The 15327-nt window shown below is 42.3% G+C and overlaps 1 protein-coding gene across 2 annotated transcripts in view; it reads right to left on the minus strand.

Annotated features, from left to right (window-relative positions):
- Positions 1 to 15327, minus strand: part of LOC102697387 (BCR activator of RhoGEF and GTPase) — a 118254-nt gene that overhangs the window by 35979 nt on the left and 66948 nt on the right. For both annotated transcript variants that reach the window (XM_015366306.2, XM_015366305.2), the window contains exons 3-8: positions 14594 to 14698; positions 12813 to 12998; positions 4626 to 4733; positions 3132 to 3192; positions 2361 to 2413; positions 1043 to 1183 (exon numbers count right to left, since the gene is read on the minus strand). In XM_015366306.2, coding sequence (XP_015221792.2) covers positions 1043 to 1183; positions 2361 to 2413; positions 3132 to 3192; positions 4626 to 4733; positions 12813 to 12998; positions 14594 to 14698 — 654 coding nt within the window. The remainder of the gene's footprint in view (positions 1 to 1042; positions 1184 to 2360; positions 2414 to 3131; positions 3193 to 4625; positions 4734 to 12812; positions 12999 to 14593; positions 14699 to 15327) is intronic.

A 15327-nucleotide genomic window follows, 5' to 3' on the forward strand; every position in this document is an offset into this window, starting at 1 on the left:
GGGGAAATGGTACCAAGTGGGGAATGTTTTAAAGGGCGTTGCCCCGTATCATAATACGCTTGCATGCATTTCTGAATAATCATGCTTAGTACTTGCTGCTGCATTTCTTTGTGATCTAAGTCTAAATTTCATCTTGACTAGACCTGTTAAAGCCTTAGACTCTCCTCCATCAAAACATCCCTGATTGTATTATTCATGCCAGATCCTTTTCAGTACTTCAAAGCATTCCATATTAATTACTGGAAGAAAAATCAAAAGCTCCTTCTTCACCAGCGGTGGACATCTAACCAGTGTAAAGCAACCAACAAGTGGCGTTCAGTCAGCTGGCACCTGCAGCTGTGCCAGGCTGGAGAGCAATGCCAGTTCAGGCACGTGCCAGGAATCGAATCTTCCATTCAGGTGTCTGACCTGTCGAAGGGAGGAGGTGGGGATCTGGCAGGTCGAAACGGGCTGGGGCAGCTCTGACTCTCATCCGCATGGAGACCAATAAAAGCTCCGGGACAACGCTTAGTGCCCAGCACAGTCAGACTGACACAACCCCCTGCCCTTCAGGTCACTTTCCACTGTTAATAGCACGAAGGTCACTGATCTTAAAACAGTGATGTTTAAAACGGGGAGTACTGAAATCCAGGCAAAATCCTGGATTTTACATCTAATGCAGCTACAATTTCAACCATGTGTACTTGACACATGGAAAATAAATAATAAAATATAAAAATATTATTATTATAAATAATAAAAAATAAAAAATAGCAAAATGCCAAGCAGAAAATAATGGATTAATATAGTGCACCATCCTGTCCCGTACAATATGCTGACAGTCCAGTAGAATAAAGATATTTATTGCAAGGGGTGGTCGTATTATAAAATTATAAAATTCAGTATTCGACTCATGCTATTTGGAAGGGCTCTAGAGACATAGATGTAGTTTATTTTGATTGTCCCCCTAATCAAGCAGGATCAGCAATCATTTCCCAAACCTCTGACCGCTCAGAGGCAAAGTCTCATGTACACCGCCCCTGCGCTCCACCCAGCGGCTCACCTCGCCTTTCTTCACCGTCATGGACTGCCGGCGAGGGGTGATCTCCTCGTTGATGCTGGACAGGAAGTTCTGGGAGATGCGGAGTGCGTCCTGCAGCAGCGGGTGGTCTGGGTGACCGGAGGGAGTGTGCTTCAGCAGATCCTGATCCAAAACACACAACACACGGCCTTGAACGGCGGCCACCACAGAGACACCCCCCTGCGGAGACGGAGCACTCGGGACACATGTCAAACACGCCGCTGCTATGAAGGAGGAATGCAAGCACAGGAACTGTGGTTGTCTGCCACACGGTTATGCAGGAAATGGAAAATGAACTCAACGGCTCCCAACAGCTTTCTGTTCCTCAGTCAGAGCCTTGATTGAATTACATCCAAAATATATCCACACACCTCTTTACAATAACAAGTTTATCAGCTGCAGCAAAATGCCAATGAAGAAATATGGTAGAATTTTAAACAATCCCATGAGTGAAGGAGCATTCCTTTTTATAATAAAGGCCTCATACTGTACTGTATGTCCGTACCCTATGTGCATTGCAATGTCTACAGACGGTAGCCCTCAATTGGAATATGGGGAGATGAAAATTGCATTGCTTGTGCAAAGCCAAACATGAGATTTTAATTCGAAATCGATAGACACCAGGACATCTGCTGCAAGGTACGTGGGACATAACACATAGGAAAAATCTTTGCTGTCAGGCTGCTGCATTTCTCCAGAAAAAGCAGTAGCCAACCAGAAAAGGCGTGACGCACTAACACACTTTTCCCTTTGGACCAGAATTTCCAAACCAATGTCCTGGTACAGTATCCAGGAGCGCTGTGCCAAGCGAGGTGCAGGCCTTCAAATTAGACCTTAAACCAAGATCCTCTGGTCATTAAACATTCCAAGGCTCTGTTCATAAAGTTTAGGGTGCTAACCCTGCAGTCTTAGTTGACTTCCACTCTGAACCTGTATAATCTGGCCTTCCCAAATTTCCTCCTTAATCCAAAGGGTGCCATCACTTCTCACGCTACCTCAAAGTGCAGCTGTTTAGTCCGGCTGCTGGTGCATAATGACTGCGGCATGTCACCCCATGGGTGTCACTTTTCAGTGGTGATGAAGTGGATCCACTTCCTTTATGTGGAGCACTTGGGATAATAAGCTATTTACATGCAAGCTACTGTTAATTTGTATTATTAATTATTAATCAGTGTTTGGAAAGTCTGTGTTTTGTACTATAACATTGTGGGAAGTGGGGGACTCTTGTGGCTTATAAATCGATTTAAGTTTGCGCACCCCAGATGTTCTGACTGCGTTGTTCACATCTGTTTTTACTTACATGCAAGACCAAAGTGCTGCGGGTTACTCTGTCAACAGGCTTGTAGAGGAGAGCTGAGCAGAAGAAAAAAGATCTCAGCACACAATCCAGAATGTAAATCCTTAATTACAGATGAAACACAGGACTACAGTAATGTATACTGGCTCTTGCCTAGCATTCATCCATCCATTTTCTAACCACTTCTACCAATTCAGGCTCAGACACCAGGACACAGAGCACACACAGACACAGACACATACATAGTCACACCAGGGCCAATCGTCTCAAAAGCCACTCAACCTACCGGCATGTCTTTGATCTGTGGAGGAAATGGGAGGAAACCCACACAAACCCAGGGGGAACATACAAACTCCACACAGACAGCACCCCAGGTCTGGACTTGAACCCAGGGCCCCCAGCTCTGTGCCCCAATGCCACCCCCGAACATTCAGAATTAAATTTTGCACCCACATTCCTGAAGAGCTAAAGAAAATGTCTCAACACCTACACAAATTTGACAAGGTTGAACTGAGGATAACTGAAAAGACTTCAGGTTTGGAGAGCACTCATGAAGAAATAAGTCATGAAATGAGTCATGAAGAAATAATTGTTCTCCCTTGAGGTTCTGCCTACAGATTTGTCTTATCAGGCCCATGGGGGTTATTATATCATAGTCACATGTAAAATGGGCACACTAAGCTACTTTCCCACAGGTTCAGACCCTTTGTGTGTAACTAATAATACTAATCCGTGGCGTGAGGGCGTCTGTCCAGAAGGGAAGAGGACACTTACTTTCCAAAGAGTTCTTGGAGGTTTGGTCCTTGGAATCCTTGGTACTTCTGACCTTTAGATTCTGCATAAATGCAAGAACAAACAAAAGTCTCGTTATGCAGCATCAGCTCAAAAGAATTAATGACCTTTGAATAGGTGAAAAACAAAAAAAAATCAGTAGGATCAAAAGAATAATATCTTTAAAGGGCAGATACTGTAAGAGACAAAAGCCGTCCGACCTTCTCATATACTTAAGAGGAAACCAAAATATTCATGCATGCGGTTTTGAAATTTGCATGTAGTTTGCAGATCACCGCAATGATCTTTAGAGAATATCACATTAAGACTCATGCATAATATAAACAGAAATTATAGAGTAAGATTTATCCTCTGTGCGACGTCAGAACTTCTCGAGATTCCTTTCCGAGTAAATTATATTCTGCAGTCTTTTTGAGGTCAGTATAATAGGGATGTAAATATTTTCTTTTGCACAACACAATTAATCTCCAGCCCTTATCCTGGAGAGCCCCAATCCAGCTGGTTTTATATCATCTTTAATTTCCATCCCAGATTCCACCGTTACTGACACTGACACTGGTGCGCACACACACACACGTCCACTAGCTGTTAACACACACATGGAGGAATCTTCATACTGTAGTTCTAGGATTTAAAAATAATTATACACAAATAAATTAAGCTTCATGTAAATGTGCATAAAAAAAGACCACTCTCTATAGCAGTGTTTCTCAAACTGCTATACAACACCTCAGGCAGGACTTCAGATAACTGGCAAAATTCTGAATGTGGATATACTTTCTGATCCCTCAGCAAAACATCTAACACCACCGACCAGCAACACACCTCTTTTCTGATGCACTGATTTATCCAGTGTTTTATCCACAATCCTAATGTGTATCACAGTCACCAACTCAAATACTCGAAGAGAACAGTAATTTAAAGATTTTGAGCATTCCCTTACTTTGAAAACTAAGCCACCTGTATATCAGGATTTGTGTCCAGCAAAGTCTTCTCCTTGCTTAACCTTGACAATTCAATCCAAAAAGTGGTGAACTTTTCATTTCTAAAATGTCTACAACATACAACGTGAAGGCTTAGCAATTTCTATGGACCATGGTGTCTTTTCTTAGGTACTCTTAGGCCAAAAAAACGAACATCTTCTTAATATTATATTCTTAAAATGTATTATTACGAACTGGGAGTCTGCTTTTGGCAAGAAGAGGAAGACTAATGTTTTATTAAATTCATCTTACAGGGACTTTTCTCCTGGAAAACAATGCTGTGAGCTCAGAATGCACTGAGAAGGCTGGTTCACGTAAGCAGTTTGGTGCTATCCCACTTAGGGTACTTATCATTCCTACAGTAGATGATATCCAGGGAAAAGTCTGGAAGTCAATCCCATTCTTTACTGGAGAGAGTTAACTCCCCGTGCGGAGAAACCTCCGGAGGAAGGATCAGTCCCTGCCCCTAATCCTACTCCTGATGACGCCATACCTCCGAGATTTCGGCAAACTGCGAGTTGGCCTGGCAGCACTTCTCTGCGGTTTCCACGGCGATCTCGTAGTTGTCCACAAAGGCCCGGTACAACCCAAGCTGACTGGCCTGCAAAAGGGAATAAAAGACATATCAAAAACTGGCAAGCACAGACAGAGGACAGAGAAACCACTTGCAGTATCGCAAGGGAACTCAGCATGACAAAGGCCGTAAAATAAAATTATTTTCCCATCTTTATACTGTATATAAATGTTAAGAAAGGTACAAAGTAGAGGAGGCCAAACTTGAATTTGCTGTTGGTTCATCCACCTATTTTTTTTAAAGATCCTTGGTATCTGCTTTCATAACGTGGCTAGGCTCTGCTTCATAACCCTACAATAATGTAAATAAGCACCATTTTATGTTTTAATATAGAGAGAGGTTAAAAAACAGGAACACATTTCTGCACTCCCAACACGTTTCCAAAAATGTTAAGGAGTGATAATGTATAAAATTATACAGTATGGGATTGAAGCTTAAAGAAAAATAAACAAATTAATTTAGTCTTTTTTTACAATACCTAATACAGTATTGCATTTTTCTGAACTGACTGTTGTTTTATTGTGTCTCATCAATTCTATGTATGAAATATTACAGAACGTTTGGTTTTTGTTTCACATCTGTTTTTGTGTCCAGTTTTCCAGCTGACGGTTTTGCTTGCTGGCTATAAAATATCATTTTTAAATAAGTAAAACTAAGAAGTTCCCTCTAAAACAGTCTCTGTCAAATTTAGATGAAGTCTTTTTTAAAACAAAACAAAACAATACTGCAGCAAAGTCAACTATTCTAATTAAAACCTATAAAAGCAAAACAAAAAGCTATAACATGAGGGTCATGAAAGGACTAGTCCCCAAGGCAAGAATATCCCCTTTAGGGCCTAATCCAGTTACTATGACAACAGAAGCCAGACATGCAGTTAAGAATTCATGGGTCTAAGTATTGTGTTTTAAAACCTCAGCCTCATTTAGAAAAAGGAACAGGGATTTCATTTAGTTGTCTGGAGGCTTTAGCACAACTCAGCATATAACTCAGTGATACAATTTACCTCTTTCTAAATGAATTCTATTTTAATAGAAATATATAAAGACAAAACCTGACAAAGATTAAAAACGTGAAGATGGCTGTGATAAGGAGATGAAAAACAAGACCATATCTCATTAGAAATCAAATGGATAGACTTTCAATATTTTTTTAAATAGCTCAATTTGTCTTACAAATTCACTCTGTGCTTTAAACCAGACCAAAAAACTACAGTACTACACACTGCATTAATTCTACACATGCAAATGAAAATAACTCTAGCCATTACATCTGCATCAGCAGTGTTATAAGGAAAACATTGCTGATGTAAGCAGTTTCCTTCTTAACCTTCTTTAAACACTTGGTAAGAGGCAGCTTTGTGGAGTGTTTAAGCACAGGTTGAGACAAAACAAATGGATAATTCTCTAAATTGTCAAAAACACTTTGTTCTGTGAAATTACTTCTACAATTGTCTGCAACTTGCAAACTGCCCGAGTAGAAAGTTTTCCTTCAATGTAAAAGGTACTGTATATACCAGGTCTAGAAAGCTGGACACGCACAATGATCCCATTTGTACAGTCATTCTCCACTCTGCTCGGTCCCCAGAGGTAATGGATTAAAAAGATCCAGTGGGCCTGATCCCCAGCTCGTTCAACATTACCCCAGCAAGGCTCTGCAGTCCATTTAATGGGTCAAAGGTCACACAAACCAAATTACTGGTCATGGAGGAAGCAAGAAAAGCTGATTCAGAAAGCAGCTCATTTGTCAAGGTCTGAAATGGAGGCACTTGGAAAGTCAGGGGTGTCATAAGGGAGGTTGTGCTTCTAAACTATTTCTGTTAAATACACACCTTCATGCTCCCTAGATCATCTGAAACATGAGAAACTGTCAGCAGCCAAATCACACTGCAGCTCACAACTAGCAGCCCACTGAAGCTCAGCGGTGTGAGCCTGGTCAGTACCTGAGAGGGAGACCTCCTTGGAAAGCTGAGGCTGCTGCTGGAAGAGGAGTTAGTGGGACCAGTAGGGGGCGCTCACCCTGCGGTCTGTGTGGGTCCTAATGACCCAGTATAGTGACGGGAACACTATACTGTAAAAAGGCGCCATCCTTCAGAGGAGACGTAAAACCGAGGTTCTGACTGTCTGTGGTCATTAAAAATCCCAGGGTGTGTCTCGAAAAGAGTAGGAGTGTTACCCCGACGTCCTTGCCAAATTTCCTGTTGGCTTTTACCAATCATGGCCTCCTAATAATCCTATCTATGAACTGGCTTTATATGTAGTCCCTGTCCAGGGTTTGAACCATGCTGAAAACAAACATTTCTAGTCTTGACGAACTGAAATATCAGCTGCGAGTACAGGAAACGGCTTTCTTAACACTTCTGGAAAGCAAACATTATGTTAAAATATGATTATATCTACCTCTGCACCTAACACCTAATGCAAAGAGGCATTTTAAGAATACAAATGCAAAATGTTGCCATGATTTAGTGCTTTATAGAGTTAAAAAGAAATCACTTTCAATCTTAGTGTGCACAACAACATTCCATCTAAAAATCTATTTCCTTCATTTTTAAAGAAATATTCATAATAGCAATTTTAAGACGCTGACATATCGTTCGTGAAAGTTTCTGGTTACTTTTTCTATATCTATCACCACTGGATGCATCAGAACAATATTTCCAACATGGAACCTTTTTTTATTACTGTTTGGAAAGGATGTTGGAGCATTTGTCCTCAACTATGCACAAGCTTGCTTGTCAGCACAGTCCCACAGTTTTGATCAATAGCAGTATTGATTTCAGTGATTTACAGTACAAGGAAACCGGGAAACAAGATGTGTCAAGTTGCAGGTGCTCACAAATTCAAATGGCAAGTTTACTATTTTTTCCACAGTAAATAAAGGTCACATACAGTACAGAGCTATCACAGCATACTGTAGTCCAGAAAGACCTATAAGGTAAAAAAAAATGTATCTAAATTTGTCCTGCGCTTTTCCACCTCATTGTTTTGCCATGTCGCCTGTGAAGAGCTGACCAAATGGTGGGGAGGTGCCAACACACTGAAGACTGAAGCTTCCCTGTCCAGCTGGAACAGGCTGAGCTCTAATGAAAGCCTAAATGAGAGGTAGGAACGGAGTGTCCGCCTCTTCATCTGGCAGGTTAATCTGTTTGGGCTTGAAAATGATCCCTCAAGAAAACAGGGAGAATTGGCAGCACTTTCTTGAAAAGGCCTGGGCAGAGATAGATGCAGTCCCTTGCAGAGCAATAACAGTTTAATAGAGCACCTGCTGGCTAATTCTGTGCAGGAACAGAAGTCTCAATATGAAAGGCCCCCATAGCCATCTACTGCATGTGTGACCCAGCGCTGGAGGTGAATGAAGGAAATGAAGCGATCTCGCATTTACACAGACTTTGGTGTACTTAAGGATACCAAAATCAATGTGGAGGTCCTGTACATGCTTTAAATGCATGGTTTTGTCTCCAATCCAATGCAGTTTGATGCTTCACACTGTATGGTGCAAACAAATCGAGGCATGTGGACTGATAAGACAAACTTTTTTGTTTTGCTTTTTTGTTTATGCAGGAGAGGATGCACATGTATTCACACTGCTGATAAATACCTTCAAAGTCCCTATTAGCCCACTGAACACTCAAACTAGCAAACAGTTCATATGCACACCAATCGTCTAAGTCAGAGAACACCTATACCACCCGGAGTCTGGGAGGAGTCCAAAGTCAGGATCTGTATAGAGGGAGGAATTTAAGTGCTAGACAAATGACTGATTGGGAGTAGTGATGTTAAAAATTAAATAGAGTTATCCAGCTGAGAGGGCTAGACACTGAGAAGCAGACCTTTTATGAACACAGCAGTCCAATCCTTTTAAGAATTTCCTGACACCCGACATCTGCACACAGCTAGAGAATGAACACATATTTCACATCATAACTACACATCTGTTCATGCAAATCTACACACAATAAAAGATAACAGGTTTGAAATCCACAGTGCCTGGTGATAGCTTATATAACAAGGCCCAGAGCCTGCGGAAACTAAATGAATCACCCAGCTCAGTAATGCTTTTTTTTCCCCAATTTCCCTGAGACACAATGATCCCAGGACACACATTATACGAGCAAGAATGATGCAGCCCAGTCACTGTGAGGATGCCAGTCAAAGACTGTTCTGTTCCAGTAAACTGGCAGGACACAGAGCATGCAGGAGAGCAGCCGTGACCAGATGAATATGGGTCACCTCAATTAGCAATCTGGATTCAATTCCCACCATGATGACAGTTGGATGCGAGTAGCTGCAAGAAGAGAGTCTGCTTCTTGTTTGATATTTTGTTTTTATTTCGCTGCAATTTCACTCTCACCCCCAACCTTTTTCCCCCAGCTGCCTGGTGGCAAGGCACTGCCAATTGTAACCGGGTCTGCGACAGGATCAGGTAAAAAGAGAGGCACACCAGCAGCCATCTGCTGCACAAATCAAAAATCCCAACCACAGAGCTCCGTTAGAACAGAAGTGGCTAATGAAGACAGATGTCAAAACATCAGTTTCTAGACACTTTTTATATCTTTAAGCTTCCCAAAGGAAGTGTTTGAAATGGCAGTTGAAGGGGGGAAAAAAAACAATAATAAAGTACAGTATGTTTCTGCAACCTCTAATGTCACATGGATGGTGATTACAGCTCTAATCAAAGCTACTGTTATCACTAATGTTAACTGAAAACTGGTGTTATTTTCCAGATATATTCAGTGTTTTTATTCTATACTCGAGAGATGTGATTTTACAATGAAAAAGTGGTCAGCAATTTTGATTCCAAGTTAAGATAAGGCAGAGTACAAAAGGGAAATAAAAACTAATAAACACACTGCCATCATAAAAATGAATACTTCTCGAAGACAGACAGGAAGGAAGAGTTTGTTGTGGTCGGTCAGAACAAGCCTTTTCTTAATTATAGGAGATTAAGTGTTGAGCAGCCAAACATTAAGTGACATTAAGCTATGATCTCATCAAGCGTGTCTGTGGAAATCCCAAAGTAAACTACAAGCCCTGCTCCATCACAGCCCTCGCCACGGCAACAGGCTCTTTAACAGGCCTTCCTGTTTGTCTTCCTCTTAACCCCTACACTTACCAGTTCCCACCTAACCCACTGTGCTTGAGACCAGAGACACTGTGTCTGCCCTGCGTTTACAACATAAAAGCAGAGGGATGGTGATCATTTGATGAGATTTACTGTATCAGTGATGTCTGCTTGCTCGGCAACTTTCGAGGCAAGAAAAATCAACCCCCGACAGACAGAAACCACCATGCCTTGTTTTTTTCTTGTGAACACAAAACCTCTCTCCTCTAAGAAAGATTAATATAAAAATCGCACAGCATAGGAAAAGGTCGCACAAATTCAAATACAAAAAATAAACACTCCAGCGAAGAGTCTCCACATCCAGGCCTGGAGTTGAACCCAGGAGCCCAGCGCTTTGAGGCAGCAATGCTAACTACTGTGTAAAAGCCTCTGTTGAATCTACATCAATAGCCTGTCTCTGAGTGTTCTGAGATTACCCAATAAAACAGAGTGCTTCATAAAAATTAAATCTGAACTTAATTGCTGCGACATACCCTGGAGGTAGCGTGGCTGAAGGGTACACTCTGATAAAAGTCTCTAATGAAAGGCAGAAAAATTAGGTACTTCAGTGAGAGGAGAACTCATTCATTTAAGTAATGCTCATAAAAAAATGGCAGGCCTTAGTTTTAGTTTAACAAGCTAGAATGCATTCAGGGACAGATTTCTGACACACGGATTTCAGCACAAGCAATCAAACTAGGAAATCTTGAATGAAGCCGTCTCTCAGAAATGATCTTTTTCCTTTTAGTAGCTACAATACAGTCTCCTTTTATCGGAAAAGAAAAAACTGGCACAGAGGGAAGTCAGTTCAGTAGCTTGTAAAGGCGCTTATCTCTGATATCTCGACATCTAAATCAGCTCGACTTGAGTCATCAGAGGCTCGTTTACTCTAAAATGCCTTCCCGGAGCTCGTTAAAGGAAGCCTGCTTGAGAGAAATTACAGGCAACATCCTGTGATGGTGACTGTGCTAACGTCAGTTTACTCTGTAAATGAAGTGACTTTTCTTGGTCTTGGATCTTATGGGACAGGGTTTGTTTTTGTAATGCCTTAGTTGATATAACAAAAAGCAAAACACCAAAATTATTCCAGTAAATGAATATTCGGCAATGAATAATGCACACAAATCAGCATCCGAGGACATCAGGATCAAAATGTAAGGCAGTTAAGGAAGGTCACATGGGTCAAAACTCCTTCTGTGTGACTCAAAAATAGGACTGCTGTCCTTATCAATATCTATCTTAGAAGGAAAACCTTTAAGGGTTATTGTGTTTTTGAATTTTTCACTAGGAATTATGGAAACAGGAATATTAACTAGCTGTGGCTGTTTCACAACACTAGAAAACAGACCTATCTAAACAGAACTCTATAAAGGTAGGATTCACCATTCACCATTATTAGGGTTCATCAGCGTGGCATAGCTAACTAAACAAATTTAACAAGACATGTATGCTTGCAAATTATTTATGTCAAGCTTCTGAGCTAGTTTATATAACCACTAGCAAGCAGGTTATGCCTACATTATACGTGATTTAGATTATTTATTCTCTTCATGTGTGCACTAAAATTAATGATGAGGCTTTCGAGCTCATTTTCTTGCTAGTTTATGTTTCTATAAGAATTTTATGGATTCATAATACATCAACAAAACTTTGAATGTTCCATTTGTCCCAATTAAAAAGGATCTACAGTACTTTCTGACACTGCAGAATATGCACTGTATGTGCTCATTGAGAGGCTCTGCCAGAGTCTGTGTGCCTGCACACACCTTCAGAGAGCTTCAGAGAGCAGGTTGGAGAGAGTGTGACACTCACATATTGCAAACGTTTGCACCAGAACACTTGTACTTCTCGTAGGAGGATGAGAGCCTGTCACAGGGAAACAGGTAACTTCGAAGGCGGCGGTGAGTGTATTCCTTTACAATTAAACTACTCTTAACTTGCAGAGAAGCCCAGTGCCTCAGGCCTGAGGAGAAAATGCTCATGAAACGGTGACAGTTTTTTGCTACTTTTAGAATCCGCCTGGACCGGCTGCCTGGCTCAGCAATGTGCCCCTTGGCAATGTGCTCCAGGCTCCGGCTTTGGAGTGGGGATGTCTCTTGTTTGTAGATAAATAATTACATTTTATTAGTCGCAGCAGGTGGTTGGGGAATGTTCTCCACCAATCAATTACTGCCCAGCACCATCTGCTTTCTTTGCTTGCCTTTGAGCACCATAATGGCACTGACTCCCATCTGCACTGCTAGAGAGGAGAGAGTCACCTCACAGAGAGACGACTCCTCAGGAGATATTGTGTGTGTGTGTGTGTGTGTGTGTGTGTGTGTGTGTGTGTGTGTGCTCTTCTCTACATCTGTTGGTGCTCCAGACAAAAAGAGATACAGGACTTGAGGAAAGGGACCTGAGGCTGAGAATGGGAATGGGAGCTACAGGAATAGTTCATGAGGATAAAATAGACAGTGCAGGGCTGAAGTGTACAGCTCCACTCCTATTTTATGCTTTTAAAGCTCTGAATGATCTAACTGAACTAATTATTAGCTTAATCAGACCAGTTTGACAACTTCTTACCAGATTTCTGGGTATACCCATTGCGCCTATAGAGCCCTATAAAACAATGAATTACAGCCTCCCCGCTGTACGGCATTTTATTAACTTCAATTAATAAAACCAAGACAAACCAGTATCACAGCACTCAGTTGCCAAGATGACAGGCTACACTGTAAAACGACTAAGATTTAGGACATAGTAATTACAGTCTGTCTTAACACTTTTTTGACTTACTGGGGAAATATATTGGTCACAATTTATTTTATTTATCAGTAATATATAAAATATAGTATACATAATAGTATTACATACTATCAGTATATTCTGATTCCATGAAGATTTGAATGAATTTTAAGGTTGCTGTCATTTCTTGTTTTACTAGTTTATGCTAACACTTCAGGCTAGCCCTATTACTGGTTAAGCAATAGGTTTCCAGTCCATATTTCGGAAGAGCTCTCTCCTTACCAGTTTCTGGAACAGGTCTCCAACGCACTGGTGGTGGCTCCACTGTTGCACTCGGGGCAGAAGGCCATCGTAGAACTCGCGGTGGATCTCGTAGAGCTCAGGCACTTTGAAGAAGATGGTCTCGATCTGCGGCATGGTCAGCACAGGCTGAGACGTGGTGGCGGCGGCCTTTAGCGGCTTCATGGGCTGGACAGGACGCAAAGACAGGAGGCGGCGGGAATGAGCAGCGGCCCTAGAGATGCTCAACCGCGCCGCTGAGACCACACACAGGCGCTCTTCCGACAAACACAGCCCGGGGCCTCACCAAGGCAGGGGTGGTCTTCTTGGGGTTCACTACCAGAGAGCTCGAGAGCCCTGACTCTCTGAATGGCACCCTGCGCTCGTGCGGGGGCTGTCTCCCCTCCAGGCTGCGGGGTCTCAAGGGTCAATTGCTCAGTGAAGAGGTCCATGCATTGGTACCATACCAAAGCCATGAGACACGATGGAGGGTAGTGCCCCTGAATGAGGGAAAATGCACCAAGAGCCAGTGCAGATGACGTCTTTTCAGGACTTTTCCAGACATTAAAAACCTATGGAATATATGCGGGCCACTTGTTAACAGCTGTTGAACAGCCCATGCTGTACTGTGGCCATATTCCTTTACAGGAGCCTATTAATTGCTCTGCAAAGCCTTGCACGTTTGAGTTGAAGTATGAGAAACCACCCTTCCACATCTCCCAGGTCACAAGCTCCCCGGTGTCCCAGGAGGGGAGGAAAGGGCAGAGCAGCTTGGGAAGAGAGGACGTCTGCAATTTCAAAACCAATTTTAGATTCTGAGCACAAGGCAGGATAAGGTAAGGCCCATTTACTCCAGCTTCTTCCACAGGGCACAATCTCCAGACACCGCCGGACACCTGTTGTTCGTAATTCTTTGTTCTCTCTCTCCATCAGCGGTGAGGCTAGCGATAGAAAGAAAGCGAGGAGGCGGGGTTGCTGAGCCCTCTTCCCCACTAGCTCCTACCCCTCCTCTGAAAACTGCATCGTTACTGTATGAGCTGCACCAGATTTGTCAGATACTCAGCAGCCGTAACATATCAGTTCTGGCAGCTTGTGGTTCATACTAAGGAATACAAAACAACTTAATCAGCTGGCAAATGTGAAACAATGTTAAAAGAGGACATGAAATTCACCATTGGCTTACAGCGGGGGAGGGGGTTTAATCGCTCCATAAACAGCAGAGCTATTGCTGGAGAACATAGCACAAGGTAAAGATTGTCCAAGAAACTGGGCCAGATTTAGGGTGGATTAAGATTTGCAGTGATGTGTGTACTGATGTTGGCAAACAAGCGATTAGTTTACGTCACAGGAACCTATCCATTTGTAGATGTGATTTTGGCCAAGTATGAGACAGCATTGTTCAGAGGAGTCAATTGAACATGCAAATTTCAATTGTAAGTAGGAACAAATGAAGATTTCAGCAGAGAACAGCCCAGTGTAATTCTGGATCAGTCACATATTGCATATATTAATATGTAGGAACTTAAATCAATGTGGCTTTTTTAAGTGTGAATTTAGCAAGGGTTTCTAAGTCTATCCTCCTTTGATAGGGCTGTACAACCATCATCTATCCTGGAATTTGAAAACAAAATGTTCTTTACTACTTGTTTCCAACAAACAGTGCTATTTGCTTGTTGGCACTCTGCTTTTACCGTGGTCATCAATGATGGGTTTTTTAAACAGGTGCTTCAGAAGTCGTAGAAGACCATGGGATAAGATTTTAGAAAGGCTGGCACATTTCTCACCAGCAACAAGGCCTCCAGATGGCTGAGGTATGTCTCTTCACTGGCCAGGATCCCAGACAGCACCCACTTGCGCATTTCCAGGCCTTTCTCCAGGTCCAGCTCACCCTGCGAAAGAGAAAGATTTGGGATGAAGCAGACTTCCTCACACCTCACACACACAAACCATGTAAAATGCCCCAGTGATGGTCTTGCACCATCCTTCCCCGATAAGTGAGAGATGATCAATTCAACACTTCAAAAACAGAGCAATCCCCTTCCCAGTGTAGTGTCCAGTAGGTGAATGCCCAGAAACCTGTAGTTAACCACAATATTTTAAAACACAAATCAATGTTTTCTGACACAGACAACGTATCTACTCTAAGTCAATGCAATTTGCACAGGAGCATGTACGACATGAGCAGGAATCCGTTTCATCCCGGCACCCTGCACCCACTCCAGAAGGAGCACAGGTACCCACAGGGCTCAGCTGCTGCGGCCACCACGCACAGGAACATCTTCCTCTTGTATTCATTCATCACTTTTGATTTGCTCAACTAATAAACGATTCCATTTTTGACTTTCTTGACTGGAAAAAATGAAAAAAATAAATGAAAAAAACCTTTCAGGAGCCTGTCATTTTGAAAAGAGTGGGAGCTGGCAGCTGGCTCACAAACTGCACATGTGATACATTGCCCTGGGGGCGATCTTGAATCTTCTCCCACTGGAGAGGAGAGGCGGTTTTCCGAGGCCGAAGC

The sequence above is a fragment of the Lepisosteus oculatus genome, chromosome 22 (genome assembly GCF_040954835.1).
Source record: "Lepisosteus oculatus isolate fLepOcu1 chromosome 22, fLepOcu1.hap2, whole genome shotgun sequence".
In the NCBI taxonomy this organism is placed as follows: domain Eukaryota; kingdom Metazoa; phylum Chordata; class Actinopteri; order Semionotiformes; family Lepisosteidae; genus Lepisosteus; species Lepisosteus oculatus.